Source organism: Ailuropoda melanoleuca, chromosome 11 (genome assembly GCF_002007445.2).
Source record: "Ailuropoda melanoleuca isolate Jingjing chromosome 11, ASM200744v2, whole genome shotgun sequence".
In the NCBI taxonomy this organism is placed as follows: Eukaryota; Metazoa; Chordata; class Mammalia; order Carnivora; family Ursidae; genus Ailuropoda; species Ailuropoda melanoleuca.
The window spans coordinates 13,048,495-13,076,420 of record NC_048228.1 but is presented as its reverse complement, the minus strand read 5'-3'; the positions used below and the strand labels follow the sequence as shown (position 1 = coordinate 13,076,420).

The window sequence follows — 27,926 nt, the reverse complement described above, 5'->3', positions numbered from 1 at the left end:
CGGTCAGCTCGCGGGAACTCTGTCATCCCAGCGAGGTGCCTGCCTCCCCCTTCGAGGGGGTGTTATGTGGGGATCTCTCTTCCGGGCTGGGGAGCAATCCTCCATGCGGGGCGGACGCTTCTGCTCCTGGGCTTTTCCATTTGAGTGTTTACTTCTCCTGGCTCCTGACTCCATCTGTCTGGGCAGGCGGCGTGTGGGGAGGACCTAACATTTGAAGTACTTAGAAGCGCGGACGCCGAAGCCAAACCGCCAGGGGCCGAACCCCACTTCTGTCACTTACCAGCTACATGGTCTCGAGCACGTTCTTGCTCCTGAGCCAGAGTCCTCTCTTCTATAAAGAGGGACAAAGACAGAGCCTACCCCCAGGGTTGCTATGGGGATTAAACGAGCCGATATGTGCGAGGTGCTTAGCATCTGGCCTGTAGTCAGTGGCCTATAGTAAATATTAGCCTCTTTTATTATTGTTAATGATACTGTTTGCCAGACACTCCGGCAAACACTTGCCGGAACCGTATCATTTTATCCCCCACAATGCCCCATAGGGGGCTATTCCTTCCCTCATTTTCCAAGAGGGGCCGATGACCTGCCACCAGCCACACAGGCTGCTATCCGGCCGATGGCTCATGGGCTGGAGCTCGGGAGCAGTGCAGGGAACTCCCTCCCTCCTTCCTGCCACCCCCCGGTGCCCAGCCCCGCCAAGCACTCTGGAAGCTTGCCCTCAAGAGACGATGCCCTCGTTCTCTGCCACCACCCAGGATGACAAAGACAAGCGGTGGGTCCCGGGGAGGGGGATGGATGAGGAGGAAAAGGACACACGTGGTGCTCCCCCCGGGGCACAGGCTGGAGCACCAGTCAGGTCTCCAGAAGCCCGACAGAGCCGGCCCCATCCTGGGGTCATCGAGGCCAGCAGCCCCGGTGAATGGCTCAAGGGAACAAGAGAAAGCCTTGTGTGGGGCTCCAGAGTCAGAAGGACTTGGATTCGAATCCCAGTCCTGCAGCTTTTGGGAACTCATGTCACACATCGGAGCCTCCGTTTCCCTATCTATTCAATGGAGCCGCTCACAGCTCCCGCTTTGGGTGGTACAAGGACAGCTTGCAGCTTCGTGCCTGGCATGGTGTGAGTAATCTAGGAGGATTCGTTCTCTCCTGCTTGAGTCCCAAGCAGCTTCCAAACCCAGCCTCAGCAGCTGATGGATTTGCTAGAATCGTCTGAGAGCCCGGGATTGGGGGGCTGTGCCCAAGGGCTGCCTGGGACCCCAGGAGGCTCTCAAGCCTGTGGCTTGTGTGGGCAGGACAGCTCTTTGGTGTCACATGTGACACAGGCCACCACAAACCCACACAGCGGTTTGGTGTGAATTAATAAAACTGTCGGAAGCATGGGGCTCGCTGATGAGAGCACATGCTAAGTCGGCCCCGTGGCCTTCTCAGGAGGGCAGTGGGTAGGGCACAAGTCCAGGGCCTCCACAGCAAGATGCCTGGGGGGATGAGACCGCAGAGGGGGAGTCCGGAGGCCAGGGCTGCGGGGCCCACAAGGATGATTAAGCTGTCCATGGAGGGGAAGCGAGAATCCAAGGTACGTGCCCCTAGGGGTGTGAGGGAAGGGGGCCGTCTGTGCAAGATGAGATGGACTAATTAGCTAAAAAGCAAGAGCAAGATGACAGCAGGCAGGAAGTGTGAGGCCTGGGGCAGCAAGAGGCGAGCCGAGCAGGCAGAACTGCCTGCTGGGGACCGAGACGCCAACAGTCTCTTAGGGACACTCATTCAGGGAATAGCAGAGTGTCATCCACAGGCTTGGGGTCGGGGGGAGCCTGGGGCCAAGACACGTGGCAGCTCCAACTCACGCCCCTCACAGCTGCAATGCTGCTTGAAGGGAAAAATCAGAATGGTGACATTTGTACCTTTTTATTCCAAGCAAGTCCCAGATGCAAGGACAAGAAGAGGGACAGTGAGCTGGTCCATTCAAGGCCAGGTTTTAGTGTAAGGGCATCTATCTTCACTTTCTCTTCGAGAAATGACCAGAGCATTTCAGAGGTCTGAAACTGCCCCTTGGGGTTAAGGTTAATTACTCCTGCCCCCCGAAAGGGGAGAGTCATGAGGTCATCAGTCAGGAGGCAGCATGGCCTGAGGGTTAATGGGGTTTGAATCCCGATCAGAACTGAAGGGCCTTTGGGACCTGGAGGGATTCATTCCCTTCCTCAACCTCTGTTCTCAACATGTCAGCGGAGAAGGCACCTCACTGGCCACCTCATCCTGCCGAATAGTGACAAGAGTCATAGAGGAGACAGAGACTAGCTCAGTGCCTGGCACACAGCAGGCATACAACACAGAGTTGTTCACGGATAAATGCAATATATCTGAAAAATATACGAAAGAAATAAAAATGTCAGGTGGGGAGACTGAATGCTTGAACAATACAAGGAAAGCCACCATACGCTTATTAAGGAGAATAAATGAATTCATCTAATTCCTAGGATGCAAGATAAAGCCACAAAAAAATCAATTGCATTGCATTCTTACATCCCAGAAACCCACAGAAAATCCAATGAGAAAGATTCCATTTATAATAATAAAAAATAAATACTTGAGAGTTCTTTTAATTTGGGATACAAGATATTTGTTTAAAGAGATTATAAAAACCCAATGGAGGCTCAATATTAGGAAAACCATCAACATAATTCATTGCATTAGTAAATTAAAGGAGAAAAACCATATGATTACTTCAATAGATTCTTAAGAAGCATTTAATTAATTTTTCTTTATAAAAACTCTAGGTAAAATTGGAATAGAAGTGAACTTCCTTTATATGACACAAATAATATTTATCAGAAACTGGCAGCAAATATCATACGCAATGTTAAATGTAACCCGATGAAAAACAGAAATAAGACAAGGAAACATTTTCTAAGCATCCTGGAGGTTTTAGACACTAGAATAAGGCAACAAATTATAAAAGGTTCAATAAGTAAGAACACCACCAATATTTCTGCAGTGTCAGGCGCTATCCTAAGTTTATTCGGGCAGATGAGAAAACAGGGCACAGAGAGACTCAGTCACTTGCCCAAAGTCACACAGCTTCTAAGTGGCAAAGCTAGAGTTTGAATTCAAGTGATCTCATCCCAGGCTATGTGCTTTTATACGTTATGAGATACTGTCTCTTGGGTGTTAGAAAAGTTACCCCTATTTGCAGATGATATAATTGCAGAACTTAAGAAAAATCCAAAAGATTGAGATTTTTTAAAAAGCCTATTAGAACTGACAGGTCAGTAAGACATCTGCATAAAAGAGAAATATGCCAAAGCCACCAGTTTCCTTTATTCCACCAGGACGGAACCTCTAGAGCAGTGACCAGCACCCTGACTGGGACATGGCGGGTTCCTGGTAACTATTTGTTGAAAGATGACTCGAGGGAGAGTAAGCCATTGTTTGGAAAGGGTAAACCAGGTCAGCGACGCAGCTGGATTTCTCTGAGGGATCCACAGAAGGACTTCCCTCCACCCTTCAGCCGGCCCCCCTTCCAGCATGTGCTCTCAGATGCAGACGAGGTCTCCCAGGGTCCTTGCAACACCCCCTTCAAACCAGCCATCCCTCTCTGTCCCATCTCAGCCCGATCACGGCACACTGTCCCCGCTGGAAAAGGGGAGGGAGGTGAAGTTCAAGTCAGCACCCTCTTAATCCAGCAAGCTAGGCGCCCTCCCTTTCTCCGACCAATGCTCAGAGTGTTCTAGGGCTGTTGGCAATGCACGGAGCGCTGTCCTCCAATCTGTCCCATAGCCTGTGTTCACAGAGAACCAGAGGGCCATCATGAACGCTAACATGGGAAAAGTACTGCCCGCACACCAAATTGGCAACAGTGTGATTTATCACCCAAGCCAGGATACTTTTGAGACTGAAGGAGGGACACTCTTAACAATTACCCTCAGATAACAAGACCGTCTGGACAGTTCCAGGCAAACTGGGTTGCATGGCTACTCTCACCGCCCTTCTGTTGTATGAACACCAGTATGGAGGCTGAGAGGTGACAGAGGGAGAGGTGGCGCCTGGGACTGACCTCAGATCTCTCTGCCTCCAGCTTCCCCGTGCTCAGTGGCTTCTTCACGTCCGGCCCACATACTCCCGGGGGCACAGGCTGCTTTTCTTTGAGACACCACCAGATATTAGCACATCAGGAATCGAGTCGGGTCAGCCTGGACTCTTAAGAGCGGTGGACTTTTGGGGGTGCTTACAAAACACTCACAAGGCTCGGGGCGGGGGGGAAGACCAAAGAGAGGAGGAGGTCAGGGAGGGGCAGGGCCAAAGCGGTGCCTCAGGGGTTTTATTCTAAAGCTACAGAAGGACTCGACCTGGTTCTGTCTCCAAAAGGGCACTCTGGGGGCGCCTGGGTGGCACAGCGGTTAAGCGTCTGCCTTCGGCTCAGGGCGTGATCCCGGTGTTGTGGGATCGAGCCCCACATCAGGCTCTACCGCTATGAGCCTGCTTCTTCCTCTCCCGCTCCCCCTGCTTGTGTTCCCTCTGTCGCTGGCTGTCTCTGTCTCTGTCGGATAAATAAATAAAACCTTTAAAAAAAAAAAAGATTCAAAAGGGCACTCTGGCTGCTGTGTGGACATTGGATTGGGGGGCAGGGGGTGGGGGACAAGACTGGAAGCAGGCGTGCAGTTAGGGGGCTACCCACTCTAGGTGGTGATAGGCTCAGCAAGAGAGGGGTGGCCAGGACATGGGAAGGAGCAAGTGGAGTTGGGGTGTGTTTTTGAATGGTTAAATGGAGGGGCTATAGGATGGGGTGGGGGAAGGGAAAAGGAAGGAAAGAGAAAGGAGAGATCCCTAGGTTGTTGGCCTATGTAACCTGGTGGATGAGGATACCATTTACTGAGATGGGGAAGAATGGAGAGGGATAGATTTAGAGGAGAAACCCAGAATTTTCCTTTGGCCATGCCAACTCTCAGATGCTTTTCAGACACCCTTGCTGGGGGTGGCCTGGAGATTTGGAAAATCGGCTGCTTCTGCTCTTTTGCTTAAAATTCTTCTAATGCCCCCTGTGGCTATAAGCCAAGCTCCATCAGATGGGACTCGAGATGTGGTACATCCTGCCTGAGTCCCTGACTGCCATCAGCTTCCTCCCCCTGCCCCAGCCCCCCATCCTTCACCAGCGCCTACGGGATTCCAGCGGGCCAGTCCTCCTGGCCTTTGCATCTGTTCTTCCTGTTTGCCATAACCTCCGTCTCCTCCTTCTTCCAGAACAGCTCCAGACCAGGGCAGGGGCATCTCATCTGTGTCTCTGTGACATCCTGTCTCTCCTGGCAAAGGGTGAGCCAGGGATGGCACCTCTGTGCGGCACCTGCACCCCGCACGAGGGTCCAATGGGAGTCAGTTCTATACAAGACAGAATGGCCCGGAAACCTCAGTCAGTCAGAGCGCACGGATTCAGACAGGCTTCACTTCTCTCTGTCTCCCTGCGTGATTTGATATTCGTAGAGTAAACAGGGTCAAAGGGGAATGTTTCAACCACTTCAGGAAATAAGCAGCTTTCCAACACCCTCAATTATTTTGGAAACACCTGCTCACATATAATTAATGTGCCAATTAAAGTGATTATTATCACCATTAAAACAGTTCCCCCAAGAACCACTACTTGACAACACTTGTTTAGACTCATTTGCGTTCCTCCACTGCTTGCAAAATAACAATAATAACAACAACAACAACAACAATAATAATTTCATTTCTTGAAGAAGAGTCTCCAAATCAGACTTCCTACTACTCCAGGCTGCCCATCTCCCTCACGAACAGGGCTCCTGAGGGCTACGCACCACCATTCCAAGAAGACCCTGCCGTGAATGGGACCACCAAACACTCTCCCACATTCACCTGAGGAACCTGGGCAGCCGCCCTGCGTGAGCGGAGAGCCCGGGGGACGGGCGCGGGTCCTGTCCCCTCCATCCGTCTGTTCCGCGTGCTGCTGCATTATCTGTGGGGAGAAGCTGTTCTCCCTGGGGTCCTCCTTCTAGGGCGGCAGCCCCTGCGTGGCTCTGCAGACAGGCCCCAGCTGTGTCGGGATGAGGACAGCCCCAAGCAGCCAGACCCAGACTGCTCCGGCCCACTCCGCTCACCTGGCCGACCCTCTCCCCGTAGGGGAGACTTGGAGCTTCCCCAAGGGGGATCGAGATGGCCCCCATCAGTTCTGTGGACCAGCCCGGGTGCTGGGAGGGTCGGGCTGTAGGGGAAGTCAGACAGGCCTGCAGACAAACCCGCTCTACCCTACTGTCCTTGGGGCTGGGGGCCAGTGACCTAACCTCTCGGATTCTGGTGTCCTCAGCTCTAAAGTGGACAATAGTACCGGCATCTAGTGGTTTCTGTGAGAGTTGAGGGAGGTGACCGACAGCAGCCCTGACATGTCTTGCCCTGCGCCACAGCGATGGCATTCATGGTGACTATGGGGAAGAGACAGGCTCCGCAGGCACAGGGTCCAGCCCTGGGGTTGCCTGTCACTGCGGGGGAAATCCCTCCCACTCCCCAGGATGGCATTTATGGCCTTCGGTAGAGCCTCCCTGAAAATGTTTCTCTGGAGTCAGGCAGCCGGGTTCAAAGCATGACCGGCCACTCTCCCGTAGAACAATGGCACCGAACCTCAGGATCCCAGGCTCCGAAATGGGAACGGCGGTGTTCAGGTAGCAGGGTCCATTCTCCCTCCCCCGACGGCCACCCTCTTCCTCCCCCAGGGCCCTTGGAGTCTCATTCCAGGGACACAGGGAGACCAGCTTGGAGAGGAGGCAGGGGCCACAGCTTCCAGGAACAGTAGGGATCCAGGTTTCCATCGTGAGAACAATGGGGACGCTGCCCTGATGTGTTGCAGGCAGGGTGACATGGACAGAGGGGCACCTGACATGACATTTGGCTATGGAGTGGTCTTCCGGATCCGGTCTTCCCCTCTTCCCAGCTCTCAGGCATTTGTCACTTCCGCTGCTCCGAAGGCTCCCTCAAGGGTGATTCTCAGGACACCCACAATCCACCCCTCCTCCTGGGAATTTAGAACTTTCTGGAAACCTGGTGTCCCACATTTGATGGGTGGCCTCGCCAAGCTGGGTGGATACTCCGTTCCCTACCTTGTCATGATGCCATTGCTGGGCAGTTGGACTTGATACAGCACAGAACTCCAGACCCGGAATGGATAGCGTCATCCCACCCTGTTCGTCCTTGAGCCAGGAAGCCAGAAAACCTTTCCATTGCATTTTTGACCCGTGGCCATTCTAACATTTGCTTGGAGACTTCTAAGGCTGGGGGGATCTCTCCAGTCCCCAAGACACCCCATCCCTTGTTGATAAGCTCTGACTGTGAGAATATTTGTTCTCTTACCAGCCTAGAGTTTACTTCTTTGTCCCTCGGAACCGCTTAAGCCATCATTCATTCATTCACTCACTTACGAATTCATTCATTCTCTAGGTATGTGCTTGGCCACAGTGACAAACAGGACCGCTGGGCCTTACCAACAGGGGTTACATTCCGGGAGAAAGATATTCCGCTATTATAATGAATCACTCCTTGTGAGCTCTCAGCTTGCAGACACCAAGGCTTTTTTGGGGCAGTCACCCCAGTGTCAAAGCATTTTTTTGATAATCTTTCATGTACTACCCACCCATTTCCCGGCTGAACTGTGAAAGCCATACACACGAGGCCATGCTGTTCTCTGGGTCTTGTTCAGCGCTCCGTTCCCAGTGCATGGCACATAGTGGACACTCGAGACACACCAGCCTGAGAAATGAGCACGTGAGTCCGGGGTGTCATGTCAGAAGTCAGACTTATGAGTATTTTGAGAGTGTTAAGAGAATCTAACTCAGCCTGGTCATGGTGGTTAAATGGGGAAGAAGCTGGAAGGGGAAAATGGAGGGGGGACGGGGAGGTCTCTGGGAATGACCTTGTAGCTGACCTTGGCGAGCACGTGGAATTTGCCACTGGAACAGATACAGGATGATGAAATGCGTGCACCAGCAAGTTCCAGAAACTGCAAATAGGCCATAAGATGGGAGTGCTGGGCCCATTTGGGAACATGATGGGAGGCATTGCTGTAGAAATCAGCTCACGGAGCTTGAATCAGGAAGGACCCAGTATGCTGGGCCAGTGACCTTGGACATTGTCCTTAAGGTGATGTAAGCTCTTGCGAAGGGTGCGGTGAGAGGTGGGAGTGCAGTCAACGGTATTATCAGTGATCAGCTGTGTGGTTTGGAAAAGTGCCAGGCTCTGCCTGTCTGCAACGGGGAGACTGTCTGAATGCCTGTGGGCGTCTCTGAGTCCCCTGGTAAGTAAGGCACAGTCACCCTTCTCTCGAGCATGACACACCCAGCCAGGACAAGGTGCGCCGAGGAAAGAGAAGGAAGGACTTGGAGGGGAGGAGGATCCTGGGCTGGTGTTTCTCAGAAACATCCCTCATTTCAGGCACCTTACTTTATATCCCAGGCTTGCTGGAGTGCAAGTTCACCTTTAATCCTTCTGTGACAAGTTAAGTCAGCCCCTTGTCACTTAAACCCAGCAGGGCTAAGTCAGGCCAAGGCTACTGGAAACCACACTCTGGGCTCAATATAGCTCCCAGAGTCCAGTGGCTCAGAGCTTCTTCTCCTTTGATGAGGAGTGCCCAAGCCTTGCCTTGGGAGTGCAGAGTGCTAGCCTCCTCCCCAGCTTAGCGTCCCCTGGGGGAAGGAGGGAGGCGGGTTGCAAGGTGGGAAAGGGACAGCACATTCTATACAGAGCATCCCACTCCACCCTTTTATTTTACTGATGAAGAATGTGAGGCTCAGGGAGGGGAAACTGGTTTGCTCAAGGTCACACGGTAGGATGTCTGGCCCCAGACCCCTGCTGTTTTCGGTTCTGTGCACTTAGTAAGTGAGGACAAACTCCCCAGACCGAGCTAAGCCGTCAAAACGTTCACCTTGGGTCTGCCAGCCTACCACGACTTTCACAACTATCCAAAGCGAGAGTTTGTTTCTGGGGGTGTCCAAGTGTGGCCCAATAGAGCATCCTGTTATTTGGGTGTCCCTCTCAACCGTCTGGGAGCCAAGCGCTCCTCGCAGTCCTGTATGAAAGCCTCCGGACAGAGAAACGGTCTCATTGCCAATATCAGAAACTGGATCTTAACCCTCCAACAAGGGTGGATTTCTCTGGATAGAACAACCCCCCCTTGTGCCAGGAAGAACAGTGACGTGTTGCCAAAGCAAGCCTTTCCTTTTTTTTTCCCCCTTCTTTTCTAAATTTTTTTTTTTTTTATTCGACAGAGATAGAGACAGCCAGCGAGAGAGGGAACACGAGCAGGGGGAGTGGGAGAGGAAGAAGCAGGCTCATAGCAGAGGAGCCTGATGTGGGGCTCAATCCCATAACACCGGGATCACGCCCTGAGCTGAAGGCAGACGCTTAACCGCTGTGCCACCCAGGCGCCCCAACCCCTTCTTTTCTCCCTCTTTCACCCAAGGGTGCAGTTGCGCACATCCAGACTGACGTTCTTCCCACGTAAAGCTGACTACAGCCCCCTCTTCTCACCAGGTCCCCAGAGCGCTCATGGACCACGGACTCTTTGACACAGCCTCACAGCCCCTTGGTCTCCCGGATCCATCCTGACTGTGGCCCCTGGTGACCCAAGGCTGAAGACCCTGCACGTTTCATAGAATCAAGCACCTGGACACCTGCTGTTTTTCTTGAGCTTTTTCGGGGGGGGATGTCACAGACCCCTCTGAGACTATTTAGCCCCTTTTCTCCCCCTAAAAACCACACACAACATTTTGTGCATACTTTTTGGGGTTTTAAGCAGAAACCCCAGAAGCTTATCCAACTACTCCATAGGGATCCAAAGACCCCATGAGGACCCCGGCCCGGGGTCTGCCAGCACAACGGCACGTGTGGGAGAAGCAGATAAATAAAACTCAGCAACAGACACAAAAACAAGATGAATAACTAACATACCAGATGATTCGTCTCTAATGGAAGAACATACAAAAAGGAACTTCGCGGGAGGATCTCTTAATTCCATCTTAGTGAACGAGGTCAGAGGCCTCCCAGAGGTTTGACCGGATGCAAAGAGAGGATTTAGTAAGCTAAGCGAAGCCTATGTCCCCTGCTCTGTGGGTGAAGGAAGCAGCTTTTCTGCAGGGCATCTCCCCTGTTTCAAACAAATCCCTGTAAGATGCTTGGGGGAAGGCGATCAAGCCCGCTGGCCAGATGAGGAAACAGATCTATACAATGTAATGAAGCCTGGCTGGACTGGAAGATTTCCCCCTCAGGGGCAGTGGGTCCACCTGGCTCTTTCGCTCTCCAGCCCTGAGTACGGTGCTTAGCATGGAGCAGAGCCTTGGGGAGGTTGTATGAATGCCTTTTGTCCAAAGGCCACTGAGTTCATCGGACGGGAGAGCTGGGATCCCTTTTCCAAATACCGCACGCACTGCTGAGTTACTCTGGGACCCCCCAAGCTCTCTGAGCAGCTGCTTTCCCATTCTCTAGGAGAAGAGCAAAGCTGCCACCGCGTCTGGGCTGCAAGGCTGGGCAAGTTTGGAATAGATGATGCAGCTGGTAGCTTACAAAAGACATACAAACGGAAGGGGACCCAACAGAAGCAATTGAGTCTTTATGTTACGGCAAATGTTTGTCCGGAAGATCAAGGTCAAATCCCCTGAACAGTCGAAACCCCAAGGCCAGGCCACTGTTAGCCTCCATGCCTCCTTCAGCCTCCTCCAGGCAGGCTTCCGCCCCACTAACTCCAAGGAGGCTGCTCTTGTCCAGGTCCCCAGTGGGCTCCGTGAGGCAAATTCACGGTCGTTTCTCTGCTCTTGTCCTAAGACATCTTGTCGCAGCGTTGGACATAGCTGGCCCTTGGGATCTGAGATACTCATGCACCTAGCTTCCATCACATCCTGCCGGCTGCTCCTTCTCAGCCTCTTCCCTGGTCTACTTTTCTATCTCTAAAGTTTGAGTGCCCCAGGAGCCAGCCCAGGTGTTCTTCTTCCGCCTCCCTGCCCCCGACATCTCGCCCGGGCCCACCATCCATATCTGAGACCCCCAGGTATGAATCTCCAGTCCTGACCTCAGTCCAGAACCCCCGACTTGTAGCCTCAGTGGCTGCCCTGACAACTCCTTTCCCATGTCTTAGAGGCACTGGGAACTTCACACAGGTGATGGGGAAGCCCCGCCAGCCCTCTCCTCCCTTTCTGGCCTCTTGGTCTCAGGAAATAGCACCATCCCCCACACCTAGCTGCTGGAGACCGAAAGCCAGGAGTCACCCTGAATCCTCCTTTTGAACCTCCTATTAACACATTTAGCAAGCCCGTTAGATGTTATCTGGGGTCACAGCAGCACCTCTTTCCTTCTCACCGTCTCCACTGCCACCATCCCAGTTCTTACCCAAGCCGCTGTCACCCCTTGCCTGTTATTGTTGGAACAACCTCCATGTGGTCCCTCTGACTCCAGTCTTGCCTCCCCTACACTCCATCCTCCACCCAGAAGTGACCTTTTGATAAAGTGAGCCAGATCCTGTTACTTCCTTGCTCCAAACCCTCCGACGCTGCCCTTGGAATAACTCCGGACCCAGGGCCCCGGAGCACAAGGCCTGGCGAGAAGGGTCCTGTCTGTCTGTCTGTCTGTCTGTCTCGCCTCACCTCTTAACTCCCCACAACTGGCTGCATTCCAGCCCTGCAAGCAGACTCTCTTTCTGTTCTTTGAACATGTGAAACTTCTTCCCAGAACATCTCCTTTGCATGTACTCCTCTCTCTGCCCAGAATGTTCCATTTCCTTCCCCTGGCAAGACGGATTCCTTGTTGCCTTTGAGGTCTCAGCTTAAACGAGTCTTTTCCTGACCACTCAATCCTTTTCGATCCCACCAGACTACTTTAATTCTATGGACTGCCCTTACCATGGTCTGGTATTTTTTCCTGTTTGTTTATCTTTTTACCTCCTCCCCTAAACTCAACTACGGGAGTTCAGAATCTTGGTGCCCTGTTCTCTGATGCACACCCAGTACCTAGAACCATCCGGCTCATAACTATATGCTGAATTAATGTCGACCTATCAGAGTCCCGTCAGAGCTAGCTCCTATCAGTTTCCCACGCACCAGAACATGGTCCCTGGCTGGGCCAAGTACATTACAATCACCCAGGGAACTGGTTAAAAGTAAAATGCCCTGCGGCCCCAAACCTCAGCCATCGGCACTTTTTACAGGTCCCTCTGAAAATTCTATGGGGCAGCTGGGGTGGACGACAACTGGCCCTTTACAGCCGAAGACTGACTAATATTAAAGACCAGGGGTTGGGGCCGCAGTAACTGCAATTCACACTCTGACCTCTAGGGGGAGTGTCCCGGTTTCTCCACCATTCCACCCCCAGAAGGAGGAGCCCTGTGATAAGGATCTGGGATGGATTCAACCTGTTCCTGAGGGTGGAAGAAAAAAGAGTGCCTTGGACATGTGCTCTTACTTCCTCTTTATGTGTTATTAGTTATTCTATAATCAGCTGTCCTCTGGCAGGCCCTCTCCCTGGCACACTGTCTTTCCTCTTATGTAACTGGGGTGCTGAGATGGGGTCTGGGGCATTTTTCATCAGAGACAGCCTGACCCTTTGGGAGGCCAGGGGTGAAGGAGGGAGGCCTGGACAAGGCAGCTTGGGCCGGCTTGGCTCTGGTTATGTGAAGAATGTGACTTGTCTTTCTGACTTCCTTCCTCCTCCAGGTTAAGAGCTGTCAGTTCAGGATGTGGGTCCAGGGGAGGAACAAGGAGCAGCCAGGGTGGGTCCAAGCCAGAGGGGCCAGAGGGGTGGTCTGGCTCACTTCTTCAGGACTCAGGTCTGGTTTCTATTCATCACCAAGAGTGTACCTGCCTTCTCACCCTTGATGATATCATTGGGCCGTAATGTCCCCTTATGGTCATCACTTTCTATTTTGGTTTCAGACAACAAAACATTGGCAAGGACTTACACTACAAGAGAGCCAATGCCAGTAAAACCATTTCGAAATAACTCTTTGCTTCAGGGAGAGAAGAGCTAAGATCCACTGAAATGGCTTAGGTGTGTGATGACATTTCCAAGAATTGAAATCCAGTGAGTTCACCAGCATAACCATATAGACACAGAGAATACACCATTTTAAATGGTTGTCTCTGCCTGTCTGCCTTCGGAATGCAGGTGGGAGGATGGAACTCAAGGAATCTGATGATCCTTGGTGATCTTCAGAAAACACCTTCCACTCTCAGTTTATAATTTCCTTTTCTTGTCCCTTAAGCTACCAAGGGACATGCTAGGACAACGGCTACTGTTTTGAATGGGTGCCGCTATGAGTCAAGTCCTGGGCTTTTTTGGCTGCAGACATTATCTCTCGAAGCCTACAACATAGGTGTTTTCATGCCTAATTCCACATGAGGTTTCTAGAATGCAGGAAGGTTACATCGCTGCCCAGACACATACCCTGAACTCACATGCAATTATCCTGATGCCTCAGCCCTCTGTCTTCCTACCTTACCTTTCCCAGCCTCGTGGGCCAGCACAGCCACAGCCCTATCGCACATTGAGCAGAGCCCCTGGGTGGGAGCTCGCCCCAGCCAGGTAGCATCATGCAGAAGACACTCATACCGCAAAACAAACACCCAGGCACACGCTCCCCACAAGGTGAAAGAAGCAAGATACGGGGGTCTTGAAAGCAGGGCATTATCACTGCTGGTCAATCTCCTCCTCTATCTCCCTCCGTGGCTCTCTTTTCTGTGGCCTTGAAACCTGGGCTCAGCGCAGCTCTTGGGAACAGATTGTGAAGGAAAGAGACAAAACAAAGGAAAGATGATAAAAACTGCTATGAAAGGTTAAACTCCCATGATTCTCTGTGGCTGTTTAATGGATTTCTATGACATAAACAGACCTTTGGCTTTGCCTGCTGGGCAGGTGACCTCCAACTAAATGAGTTTAGACAGCATTCCCTAATAAGAAATGTTCCTTTTTTCCCCACGCTCCACCAAGCCCCCTGAGCATACAGAGACCCTCTGTCCCCCGCAGACAGATACTATCAGCTGCACACACACGGCCACCTGAAACACAAGTGGGCCACGTGACCGGGTCTGCATTTCTATCTATACCTCTATCACTTGTTCAGTTAACAAACATTTACTGGGGTGACTCTGCTCTAGGCATTGTGGATAGAGTGGGGAGAAGGTCTGGTCTTGGTGCTTGAGATGTCCACTGTCCAGCTGACAGACAGGTGTTCTGACACAGAGAGGTAAGAGCCGGAGTATAGACCCCCAAAGAGGAATCATGGAGGAGGAAGTGTCTAGAGCTCTGCAGAAGTGAGGGAAGGCAACATGAGCTGAGACACGGTCTCTTTGGATAGCCTCAGTTTCTTCATCTGAAAAGTAGGCATAACAACAGACCCCACCTCACAATGCCAATGTGAAAATGAGAGGTCGTCATGTATCCAGTGCCTGGCACGTGCTAAAGCCTCAATAATGTTAGCTACTCGGATTTATATTTGCAGCGTTACAGAATGAGTCCCCAGTTCTATAACTAGGGTGTGAATGGATAGAAATCATTAAGTAAAGGATATTATTAACCATTTGTTTTCTAGAACCAAGTCCTGACTTTAATGCTGGGTAGTTTGCTTTTTAGGTGACTATCCCCTACTGGCTAAGATTGGAATTGCACCCCTGCTCTATTAGGCCCTGCTTATTTCTAGGGAAAAAGCAGGAGCCAGGGAAACTCACGTCTGGGAGAGGAAGCCATAGAACAGCGGAGAGAGCACGAGGAGATGGGGGAGGGGGAGGGCTGTGAGGCATCCTGAGGGTGAACAGGGCTTTGATAGACAACTAGGATACCCAGGTGACTGACAACCTTCTTGACATCTCCTGTTTTCAAAGAGGTCTTCTGAGAATGATGGTCGTTCTGCCTATCCCTCCCAAGACCCTCTCCCCTAATGATGGCAGGTTATACAACAAATACAATTCATTTTTCAGAACTTCACATTAGAGTTTCCAAGTTTACTTGGAAAACTGTCTCCATGAGCAGTCACTGTTATTCCCTTGCCAGGAAAGCACAGTATATGGCAGAGGCCTCAGAAAAAATTACAAATATCTATAGTGGACTGTCCAATAGAACTTTCTGTGATGATGGAAATGTTTCATACCTACCCTGTCCAACATGGTAGCCATCAACAAGCATGGGGCTAGTGAGCTCTTGAAATATGGCTATCCTCACTGAGGACATGAATTTTTAATTTAATTTGATTTGATTTAATTCAATTTAAATTTAAATAGCCACATGTGACTAGTAGTGGCTGTCATACTGGACAGCACAGACCCAGGGGCTCTGATCGCACATGCTTTCTTGAGTCTATTCTATAGTTTTGGCATTTTCTTCTACAACTGGGCAGACTATGGGGCAAAGTGCCCAAGGTGCAGGCCCTGGCCACCTCCTCCCATCCCCTACCCCTGCCCCACCCCTAAGACATCCACATGGCAAGACCTTCCCAAATGTCCAGCCAGAGGTCTTGTTAACCCCAAAGGAGTGATCCCTTTTGCTTCAGACAATTTCATCAGCTCTGCCAATCTACCCAAAGAATCCAATCCATACATTACATTTCTGAAAGCTCAGGATGATTCCATTGCTAAGATAATGTCTTTAGGACTAGAGGGGAGGCTGCTGGGCTTTATACGTCTTGGGCCATTTTGTGCCCACTGCGCTGAGCAGGCAGTGGCGGCCTCCCCACAATGCCCTGCTTTTCCCTTCTAAAGAGATTGGAGACACAGCTCTGGCTGGGCCTGTGTAATCTATTCATTTCCTTCCAAGCCGGGCTCTGTAAGCTCATTCACAGAGGATGGGCAAAGGAAGCTGGGGAAGCAAACAGTCGTACAGAAAACAAACAGCGCTGGGCAGCTCCCTGTTTGGGGGGGGCAGCTGCGGGGAGATGGAGGATGGAGATTTAGGGGTTTGTCTGGTGGGGGGGTTCTGACTGGAGGAGACTGGGGTTCCCGTTGCTGCCTCTCCCACACCCTCTAGAAGCCCTGCCCCCCTCCCCCCGGCAAGGAGCCCTGGCTCCTGCAGCCCCCATTTTGGTAAGCTCTTATCTCTCTCCATTTAGCTGGCTCCTTGGGAAAAGAGGTGATGGGTAAGGGAAGGCCAGAGTGGCAGCAGGCAGAGAGAGAACTGGCAGCATGGAGACACTTCCCTGGAGTGTCCCCCCAGCCTCTGCCCACGTCTTCACTATCAGAGACAGGGCATGCGAGGTTCCCCCGGTCCCAAGGAGACTTCCAAGTCAGCTGCGCCTGCTCCCTCAATCCAGCTACAGAATCACAAGGGCCCAAACATTTGGCTCCAGTGGGCAATTTGCATGTGATTTGCATACATCTGCATACCCCTTCCCCACTCCAGAGGCATGCCGTCAAAGGATGTGAAATGAAGTAAAATAAATTAATTAGTGCAGCCTACCATAGCCCAATACATAGGGCCTGACACCGTAAGAGATGCAACTGATTTTTAAGGCAATCAACATGATGGTAGGCTAGGGTGGAGAGAGATGGGGGATTGGTGATGGGGGATTCTCAGCATCGGGGGTAAAGAAAGGCAGGGAAAGTCTACGTCCGGACCGAAAGCTGGGCGTCTTCCGTCCTGCCCAGGTCCTCTCCCCCAACTTTAGGGGACACAGGGTGGAGCCACATGGAAGCCTGATTCCGGTTTCCTACACTTGGGCTTGGCGCTGGCGTTACCCCCACCCTGGTGGCCCCCTCTGCAGGCCAATTTCCACCACTGACACAGAAATTCCATTTTAAACCAGAGTGGAGATGGTCGCTTCAAGGGCTAGCAAGGCAGTGAGGCGTCCATTGGTAGATCCCTGTCTGCAAGCTTTGCCCCCATAAACTATTCCCGTTGGGCCTCTGTATTTCTCTTTGCCAGCTGGGCGGGTCTTTCGCTTCCCCTCATTCTGATCCCATCTACGGATGGTTGAGGGAGAGACAGTCCCATCGTTAGCAGCGAGCTGCAGTTAATTTAGCACCGTCNATTTTAAACCAGAGTGGAGATGGTCGCTTCAAGGGCTAGCAAGGCAGTGAGGCATCCATTGGTAGATCCCTGTCTGCAAGCTTTGCCCCCATAAACTATTCCCGTTGGGCCTCCGTATTTCTCTTTGCCAGCTGGGCGGGTCTTTCGCTTCCCCTCATTCTGATCCCATCTACGGATGGTTGAGGGAGAGACAGTCCCATCGTTAGCAGCGAGCTGCAGTTAATTTAGCACCGTCCTTCTGCCAGGTGCTAACGAGATGCTTGCAGTCTGTGTGTCAGCCAAGCAGCTCCCATATCATGTAAATACGCCTCTTAGTGATTCAGTTCAGGGCACTGTTTAACGTATGCCTTGACTTTCTCTAGGCCTGTTGATCTATCCAGGATGGCAATCTCATCTAATGCTGGGGCCCTGCGGGGTGCTGAATGTCAGGTTCACACCTGCGGGGCCCAGGCTGCCGGGAGAGCTTTGGGGGGGGGCGCTAGAGAGGTAATTTTAAGCGGGAGGGGCTACAGTGCTAAGACGGAGAACAATGATTTTGGTTAAAAGGAGCCCAAGTCACAGCCAACAAACCAGCAAATGATGAATCAAAGACCAAGAAGGCAAGAAGGACCAGCAAGGACAGGAGGGTCCAATCAAAGCTAGAGCAAGAGCAAGAAGGAGACTGAGGAGCGCAGTGCTGGGTTAGGGCACTGAATGGCGAGTGTGCCCCAGCGGGATCCTCTTACGCAGGGTTTCCAAGCCCCGCCCTGCGCACGTGGCGGTACTGTGTAGCAGCAAAGGAACCGGTTCTAGAAGCCTGATCGCCAAACTGCCCAGGCCTCCCCTTCCCCCGCACTCCGTGCCCCCCACCTGCACGCTCCGTCCGCTCCATCCAGAGCAGTTCCACTCAACTGTGTCATCTACGGGTTTCATCTGAAGAAAGGGCAATGCAGCAGACAGAGGTTAGAGAAGTGTTGTTTTAGATCAGGGTTTGGCAAACTATGGCCGCTGGACCACAGCAGCCTACAGCCTGTTTCTGTACAGTTCACGAACCAAGAATGGGTTTTTACTTCTTTGAATGGTTGAAAAATATAAAAAAGGAGAGTATTTTGTGACATATAAAAATGATATGAAATTCAAGTCCCAGTGTCCATGAATAAAGATTTATTGGAACCCAGCCATGGCCTCCCTTTGACACATTGTCTGTGGCTGTTTTCACATTAAAGCAGCAGAGCCGAGTCGTGGTGACAGAGACCATACGTCCCCAGAGAGGAAAACATTTACTATCTGGACCTCACCGAAACATGTTGCCAAACCCTGTTTTAGATCATGGAAGGGGAGTTCTCTGCCCAGCCTGTTCCCAAGATGGCGGCACCTTGCTCTGCGTGAACCTGAGCGTGGCATTGCAAGAACGTCGATTCCAACTGGACCTTCTCTTGAGCCCCGCCGGCCCGGACTCCCTTGTGGCCAAGGGACACCAGGCTGGGGTGCCCGGTCCAGACACATGAAGGCTCCTATCAGTGGCTGAAAAGGCCAACACTTGTGTCCCAATACCCAGAGCTGGTCCTCCTGTTGCCAACAGTTGGGCCCTGGACAAGTGGTTGGTTATCTGTGTGTCTCTAAGAGCACCCCTCCTCAGACCCAGCTCAGGGCGCCAGGCACCAGGACAGTCCTACGTGTAATCGAATTAGAAGGTGGACTAGGTCTGTAATTCGTTTTAAGAAGGCGTGACGCCATCCTGGTCTTCTCCGTGCTCTGTCACGAACATTACCCAAAGCCTCCTGCCTGAAATTCCAGCCTTTCATGTTCCTTATTTGTTATACGGCAACCAGGGGGCCCACAGGGTTCTCACACTTGGTACTGCTGGGGTTTCCTGAGCCCAGAGGCGTATTAGGGACACCAAGGAGACCAGAACAAGAGACAGCCTGAGGACAGAGGAGAAGACTGAGCAAAGCAGTCTTGGAGAAGGCTTTGGGCAGAGGGCAGAGGACAACACAGAGCTGAGTTAGGACCGAGGACATAGCCAAGCCTGCAAGGGTCTGCAGAGGGGCTCTGGGCACTCTGCCTTCAGCCCTGGCTGTGGCGTGGAGGGGACGGCTGCGGCAACTTACCCGGTACCACACGATCTCGCGCATGCGACCATCCGTCTTGAAATTACACTTCAAGGTCACGGCATCACCAGCCACCACGGGTGGGAGAGGCTCAATGTTGACAGTCAGGTAGCCTATGGGAAAAAGGAGAAGGGAGGTGAGGACGTGGGAAGAGCAGAAGGGCTGGGCTGACCGGGGCGGGGTGGGGAGAGAGCTAGCACAACTCTAGGGGGTGCTGTTGGCCCTGGAGCCTGTGTGATCGGTACCCTTGGGCCTGACCACAGCTCATCACTCTCTTCTTCCTTCTCATTGACGTCTCCGCCCTGAGACCCTCCCTGGCACCTGAGGATCCCTCCAGTCCTGAAACACTTCTCCTTGGCATCAACTTTCCCTTCAAAGTAGGACCTGCTGGCAGCTGGAGGAAATGCCTCAGTGTATTTCTACAAGACGTCCCAGAGAAACAGTTCTGGGGTCAAACACTATATCTCCTTCCCCCTTTTTTTACTATGTCTAGATACACATCAGCCAGTTAAGCCCCATGGAAAATGAGCATGCTGAAACGCATCTAACAGAGCATTTCTCTTAGCCATCCATGAAGCCCCGTCGGCATCCTGCGCCGCCAGGGTCCCACGGAACCCACATTGGGAAACAGTGCTCTAGGTGCCCAGACCCCTCCATTCCCAGCCTCATAACCAACTTACTGCTGGTGAAGGGGGAAGAGCTCTCCGAGGAGCTCTCTAAATCTCCCAGCTCACACCCCGTGCCACCCAAGAAGAGAGGTGAGTACCCCCTTGAGGCCACAGTGGAGGAGGGGTGACAACGAGCTGACCACCTTGGAAGGAGTCCGCGCCACTGCAAGGCCCAGAGGCTGTGTCTCGCCCACCAGCTGCCCCTGCTAGCCACGCCCTGGGGAACACTCCTGTCTCCACACCCAAGTCCAGCTTGGTGAGGTCTCTGACCCTCTCCGCTGCCTCCCACAGCCCCATCCCAGAGGGCCAGGCCCCACTCTAGCTCGGTAGGGGACCTCATTCTTGGGCTGATCGTCCAGGCCCATCTGATTGGCTTCCCGCCGGCTGATGTCCAGCCATTGATCAATTGGATCAATCCAGTCCGATTGTCTCAATGAGAAAACTAGCCAGGATGGGTCCTGGGGTTTCAATTGTGTGGGCAACCTGAGCGGATCGAACCCAGGGGCTTGACCTCTGCCTGGAGCTTAATGGTTACAACACTCCGGGGGGCTGGGGGTGTGTGCGGGAGGNTAGCCACGCCCTGGGGAACACTGCTAGCCACGCCCTGGGGAACACTCCTGTCTCCACACCCAAGTCCAGCTTGGTGAGGTCTCTGACCCTCTCCGCTGCCTCCCACAGCCCCATCCCAGAGGGCCAGGCCCCACTCTAGCTCGGTAGGGGACCTCATTCTTGGGCTGATCGTCCAGGCCCATCTGATTGGCTTCCCGCCGGCTGATGTCCAGCCATTGATCAATTGGATCAATCCAGTCCGATTGTCTCAATGAGAAAACTAGCCAGGATGGGTCCTGGGGTTTCAATTGTGTGGGCAACCTGAGCGGATCGAACCCAGGGGCTTGACCTCTGCCTGGAGCTTAATGGTTACAACACTCCGGGGGGCTGGGGGTGTGTGCGGGAGGGAACCAAGAATCGACCACTGCAGGATCAATTTGGAAGCTGGAGTCAGATTCGACTTGTGTGGTACCAGGCTTCAGGTCCCAATAGGCCAGGGTGAGGGGTAAGGCAGGGGGCTCACCTCTAGGGAGCCTCAACCTTAGGCTGGAGGTGAGGCTCCCAGGGAGGCCCACAGAGCCTGTGTGGTCCTCGAAAGCAGTGACTGGAACCAGCTGGAAGGACCAATTCTGTCCCCTCCTCTCGTCATTCGTTCAGCCCCCAAGTTTGCTCCCACCTGCTCTAGGCAGGGCCATGATTTAGGAAGCAGGATGGTCCCAGCGTTGCCCTGTCCTCTAGGCATGCAGTTTGGGGACAGATTTACGACCCAGTCACCCTCAGTGGGTGGGTGAAGGTAGGGGCTGTGGAAGGGGAGGGAAACCTTTCCAGCCTGGACCATCAGGGAGGTCTCCAAGCCCAGCTGCATCCCAAACCATGACAAAGGAGGAGGCCGCCCTCGGGAGGATGAAGCCCAATGACCGAGGGGACCCTGGGCAAGCGAATCCTAAGCAGGAAATAGTCATAACAGGTCACATTTCCGTGGCACCTATGGCGAGGCAGACGCTGGGCTAAGAGCTTAATACACACTCACTCATTTACCTGTCCCGACCATCCTAGGCGAGAGGAACCAGTATTACTCCCACTTTCCATGGGGAAACAGAAAGGCAGAATAACCTACCAAGATCACACAGCTGGGACAGAGCTGCGACTAAAGCCCAGCCTTCTGCTCCATTCTGACCACCGTGCCCTATACAGCCTCTCTCACGGCAGACACTTCACATCCAGCGCTGGGGAGGACAGGGGGGTGTTACTGGGGGCTGTGGAAGAAGACCAGGACCAGATCCCGTCTGCTGCAATTCCCAGCTCTGGGCGGACCCCGTGGCTCACCTGTCCAGTGGGGCTGGCCTCCCTGAAGGTCTCACCTTTGAAGTTACAAGCCAGATGGCGGAGGAGCTCAAGACCAGAGAAGGGCCCCCTCCCACCGGAAGGAGGTGGGAAGGACACGTTCTCGGTTGGGTAACTCTTGCAGCCAGCCCACAGTGGGTACAGATGGTGCGTGCGTGTAAGCCGGGCTGGGGCGGGATGGAGGTGCCAGCTTGCAGGGTCGCCATTTGTTGGCAAACCAGGGGGGAAGCACAGGTGTGAAGCCGGTGGGGACCGCGGGGACCGTTGAAGCGCTGGTAACCGGAGGTTGTGTTAGGGGTGCCACAAGGTAAGGCAGATGGTCTAGGGCAACAGGACTCAGGGGCNGCTGACCACCTTGGAAGGAGTCCGCGCCACTGCAAGGCCCAGAGGCTGTGTCTCGCCCACCAGCTGCCCCTGCTAGCCACGCCCTGGGGAACACTCCTGTCTCCACACCCAAGTCCAGCTTGGTGAGGTCTCTGACCCTCTCCGCTGCCTCCCACAGCCCCATCCCAGAGGGCCAGGCCCCACTCTAGCTCGGTAGGGGACCTCATTCTTGGGCTGATCGTCCAGGCCCATCTGATTGGCTTCCCGCCGGCTGATGTCCAGCCATTGATCAATTGGATCAATCCAGTCCGATTGTCTCAATGAGAAAACTAGCCAGGATGGGTCCTGGGGTTTCAATTGTGTGGGCAACCTGAGCGGATCGAACCCAGGGGCTTGACCTCTGCCTGGAGCTTAATGGTTACAACACTCCGGGGGGCTGGGGGTGTGTGCGGGAGGGAACCAAGAATCGACCACTGCAGGATCAATTTGGAAGCTGGAGTCAGATTCGACTTGCGTGGTACCAGGCTTCAGGTCCCAATAGGCCAGGGTGAGGGGTAAGGCAGGGGGCTCACCTCTAGGGAGCCTCAACCTTAGGCTGGAGGTGAGGCTCCCAGGGAGGCCCACAGAGCCTGTGTGGTCCTCGAAAGCAGTGACTGGAACCAGCTGGAAGGACCAATTCTGTCCCCTCCTCTCGTCATTCGTTCAGCCCCCAAGTTTGCTCCCACCTGCTCTAGGCAGGGCCATGATTTAGGAAGCAGGATGGTCCCAGCGTTGCCCTGTCCTCTAGGCATGCAGTTTGGGGACAGATTTACGACCCAGTCACCCTCAGTGGGTGGGTGAAGGTAGGGGCTGTGGAAGGGGAGGGAAACCTTTCCAGCCTGGACCATCAGGGAGGTCTCCAAGCCCAGCTGCATCCCAAACCATGACAAAGGAGGAGGCCGCCCTCGGGAGGATGAAGCCCAATGACCGAGGGGACCCTGGGCAAGCGAATCCTAAGCANCGAAAGCAGTGACTGGAACCAGCTGGAAGGACCAATTCTGTCCCCCCCTCTCGTCATTCGTTCAGCCCCCAAGTTTGCTCCCACCTGCTCTAGGCAGGGCCATGATTTAGGAAGCAGGATGGTCCCAGCGTTGCCCTGTCCTCTAGGCATGCAGTTTGGGGACAGATTTACGACCCAGTCACCCTCAGTGGGTGGGTGAAGGTAGGGGCTGTGGAAGGGGAGGGAAACCTTTCTAGCCTGGACCATCAGGGAGGTCTCCAAGCCCAGCTGCATCCCAAACCATGACAAAGGAGGAGGCCGCCCTCGGGAGGATGAAGCCCAATGACCGAGGGGACCCTGGGCAAGCGAATCCTAAGCAGGAAATAGTCATAACAGGTCACATTTCCGTGGCACCTATGGCGAGGCAGACGCTGGGGTAAGAGCTTAATACACACTCACTCATTTACCTGTCCCGACCATCCTAGGCGAGAGGAACCAGTATTACTCCCACTTTCCATGGGGAAACAGAAAGGCAGAATAACCTACCAAGATCACACAGCTGGGACAGAGCTGCGACTAAAGCCCAGCCTTCTGCTCCATTCTGACCACCGTGCCCTATACAGCCTCTCTCACGGCAGACACTTCACATCCAGCGCNATGGGAGAGGGGGGGCAGGGCTGGCAGACACTTCACATCCAGCGCTGGGGAGGACAGGGGGGTGTTACTGGGGGCTGTGGAAGAAGACCAGGACCAGATCCCGTCTGCTGCAATTCCCAGCTCTGGGCGGACCCCGTGGCTCACCTGTCCAGTGGGGCTGGCCTCCCTGAAGGTCTCACCTTTGAAGTTACAAGCCAGATGGCGGAGGAGCTCAAGACCAGAGAAGGGCCCCCTCCCACCGGAAGGAGGTGGGAAGGACACGTTCTCGGTTGGGTAACTCTTGCAGCCAGCCCACAGTGGGTACAGATGGTGCGTGCGTGTAAGCCGGGCTGGGGCGGGATGGAGGTGCCAGCTTGCAGGGTCGCCATTTGTTGGCAAACCAGGGGGGAAGCACAGGTGTGAAGCCGGTGGGGACCGCGGGGACCGTTGAAGCGCTGGTAACCGGAGGTTGTGTTAGGGGTGCCACAAGGTAAGGCAGATGGTCTAGGGCAACAGGACTCAGGGGCGTGCAGGGTGAGAGCAGTGAAGAGTCCCTGCATAGCAGCAGGGGGGCGGGGGTGCAGGAGCAAATGGGACCCCCAAAAACGAGATTTAGAAGGTAGAGGCGGGAGCGGGGGTGGTTCTGATGCCTTAAGCCTGCATTTCCCAGAGCATGTAGACAGGAAGGAGCTTCTCATAGATGTTTCAGGCAATGAGATTTCTATTACCAACACTGCGTTGAACAAAATTAAGCACGCTCCCCGCCCCCCCCATGACCTCTCTCCTTCCAGCTCCCTGTCTTGCCTTCCTTCGTGAAAAAAATATTTATTGGGAATCTATGCAGTACCAGGCACTGCTCCGGGCACGAGAGACACTACAGGCAAGTCCTGCTCTCACGGAGCTGACGTTCCAGAAGAGGGAACAACAGTCCAATAAGCAAATGAGAGGAAATACGGCAGGTGGGGACAAATGCCACAAAGAATGTCAACCAGGGTAAAGCATCAGGGAGAAGCGGGACAGGGGCTGCTCTGGACTGGGTGGCCTCCAGGCCTCTCTGAGGGGGCCAGGCTAAAGGCAAGTGTGAGCCACGCAGGTATCTAGGGGGAAAGCATTCCGGATGGAGAACACCAACGGGCAAAGGTCCTGAAGCTGGAGCGTTTCAGGGTGCTCCCTCCATCTGGGCCAGGGTAGGACATTTTTTCACAACACTGTGCACTCTGGATCCCATCTTTGACTCAGCATCTTATAGGAGGAGAACCAGGGCCAGGGGTGAAGGCGAGGGTGCAAAGCTGAGGGAAGCATCTCCCCACCGCAGGCCCCTGAGTCCCGCCTGCCTCCCCTCCTCCCAGCCTCGCTCAGTCTTTTGGAACACACACCAGGAACAGGAACAGGTGTCTAACCCGAGGCGGAAGGGACTGTGTCTCCCCTTCCCGAGGTCCGCCTGCTGGGAGGGTGGAGGCCGGGGTGCGAGCTCCCAGCCTAGCCGCCCTGGGAGCAAAGGGAGGGGCTCTGGCCACCGTACAGGGACTGAAACCTCCCCACTGGGTGCATGCCACCTTCTAGCTGTCCCAGTGCCCAGGCTCCCATTCAGTCACCAGCACTCACGACAACCTGTGCGATGCCAGGCTTGCTGCGTGTGTCACGTGGAGTGTAGTTGTCTATTTGCACATCTGCTTCTCCTTCTGGAATGCGAGCTCCGTTAATATCAGTAGAGTATGAAAACGGGATTCGACAAGCGCCGCTTTGGGAGCTTTCCTAACGTATTGCCGATGTGGATCCGGCCGCCACCCGCCAGTGCCGCCCTGCCACTGAGGGACCGCGGTTCAGCGCGCGGATGCTTCCCATCCGAGACCAGGACAAGCCTCACGTGATGTGTGATGCGTGAGCACAGCAGCCTCGGGGCTGGAGGGAGGGTCGCTGGCCAGGTGGGGCAGGGAGGGGGGAGACAGGCGACAAGGCAATTTTCTGATAGATGTTCCAGGCGAGGATTGTGTCCGCACCAATCAACACCTGGATCACAGGTGAGAAATCACCTTGCCAGACGCAGACACACACAGCAGAGGGGACGGCGGGGGTTCGTGGCCAAGGAGGTTTTTGCAAAAGAGAAACACAAGGAAAGTTCTCCTTTAGGTCTGACAAACATTTCTCCAGGACCTGGTTCACTGAATCCCATCACCTTCCAAATGCCTTGCTTCGGTTCTTTCTCGGCAAGTTCCTCCCTCACTTCCCTTGCTTCTCCCGCCCACATGCATCCAGCAAATTTGAAGCCAGTTATCTGGTTCGAGTTTCTTGCTCTACCCCTCGACAGTGACCTGGGCAAGTTAGGTGGCCGCCACAGGACTCAGTTTCCCCATGTGTAATGTGGACATGGGAATAATCGCAGGGTGGTGAAGCAGGTCCTGGGGTATTGTTCACCACGAGCCCTGACCACATAGGGACGCACCCCTGAGCAGGGTGAGCGGGCACCGTGCTCCTGGCCCCCTAGACCTCCATTCCTTTCCACCTCCCACTGTCCAGCTGAGGACATCTGGTCCTGGATGGAGGTGGGAAGACTGGAGTCTGACATCTGGGGTCAAGGAGTAGGAGATGCAGAGATGATCAAGCATCAGAGCCGGGAGACCCATATGACATCCTTCCCCCAAGGCAGAGGACAGAAAACCAAAGAGAAGAGATGTGAGCAGGACCCAGGACCCATCCCCACTCCCTGCTTTCTGCTACTGCCCAGGTCCGGGCTGGTGGGAAGGGGCAGCCGAGCAGGTAGGGGTAGGGGGAGACAGGCTCATCCACCATCCTGGAGGCAGTGAGCATAGTCAAAGGAGCCAAAGAGATGTGAGTTCCGGTCAGCTGTGCTGCCAACCAGCTCTGTCCCTCTCCTTGGGCCTCAGTTTCCTTGTCTCTAACATGAGGAGTGAACTGGATTTTTAGGGCCTTCCAGCTCCCACCAATCCCATGTCAGATGTCAACTGAGCCTGAATCTTGCCCCCTTCCTTCCTGGTACGACTCAACAACGTTTCTCCAAGAAGTGACTCCATCAAGTGAATCCATTAATTAATCAGCCACCAGCTAAAGACGGAGCTCTGTCCTTCTCTGCATTAAATTTGCCACCAATCAGCCTTTGCGTGAAAGCCCCCAAGCACGGTATCAAGAAGCAGGATCAGGCGTGGAGCCAGATTCATCTTAACTAAGCAGTTCGTTATCCCAAATGGGGCCATCACTCTCCCCCTCTATCTCTGACAGCATTTATACCACTCCTGTTAAAACACATTTAGCAAAACACGGGCAATATTGAGGAACCAGGAGCCCTCCCCAATGAGGGAATGACAAATAGTTCCTCTCTCTGGAAACTCGCCTTGTCATATCCCAGCACCCCTTCTCTCCCTCTCCTCTTACCCAGCTCAGAGGAGATGCTTCCAGAAGGCTAGCTCATGTCTGGCCCCGTGGGCCAGCGAGGGTTGCCATGGGAGGGGTCCGGGCCTGCCTTGATGTAGTGAAAAGAGACAGAAGTTATGTTAGGGTGACCAGACGTTTCAGTCTGCCCACACTAACGGGTTTCCTGGGACAGGGGTTTTCACCACCAAACCAGAAAGTTCCCGGCAAACCAGAACAAGGTGGTCACCCTAGTTAAAATCCCACCATGGCCCATGGATGACCCTAGCACATTGCTTAAACCCCTCTACCTAGTTCAACAGTGAGGGTGACCATACCTTGTTGACCAACTCAAGGACTGGTAGAGTCAATGCTGACCTCCTCCCCAGTGCTTGACTCCGCATGGCTCAGCAGATATTGGTGGTTGACAGACGAAGTAACCTGTGGACTGGGGTCCAGCTTGGATTCCCTGCATCCATTCATGCCCTTCCACCATCCTCTGCCAGCAGCCAGAGTGTTTTCTCTAGAACGCACACCCCTGGCCTTCTCAGGGGCCTACAGAGCTTCCCATCGCTCCATGGGAAACGTCTGGAATCCTCTCGGGGAGATCTGGTGCACACCCAGCCTAAGCTCCCTGTCCAGGCCCTGCTCTTCCTCACAAGCAGCTCCCTCTCTCACTGCTGGGTCCTAACACAGGTGGTTTCTCCATCCCGAGCCCTCACTCTTGGCTTGCGAAACTACTGTTCACCTGCAAGGATTAATGGAACTCTCACTTCCTCAGGAAGACTTTTCCTGACTCCCCAGGCTGCCAGGTCCCCCACATACCCCTTCCTCCCTCCCACATAGGACATAGAAAAGGGCTTGGAATGATGCATTTGGTGAACATTCATCACTAATGAGGCCACGAACCGGACCTAGATGCCGTGGTACCGACGTGTCCAGAGCAGTGCCTGAATCAAAGTCTCTGTTGGATGAAGGCAC

General features: G+C 53.6%; 1 protein-coding gene across 1 annotated transcript in view; it reads right to left on the bottom strand.

Annotated features, from left to right (window-relative positions):
• Positions 1-27,926, bottom strand: part of IGSF21 (immunoglobin superfamily member 21) — a 277,720-nt gene that overhangs the window by 145,327 nt on the left and 104,467 nt on the right. Inside the window, exon 3 of the mRNA XM_019807625.2 lies at positions 19,080-19,192. Coding sequence (XP_019663184.1) covers positions 19,080-19,192 — 113 coding nt within the window. The remainder of the gene's footprint in view (positions 1-19,079; positions 19,193-27,926) is intronic.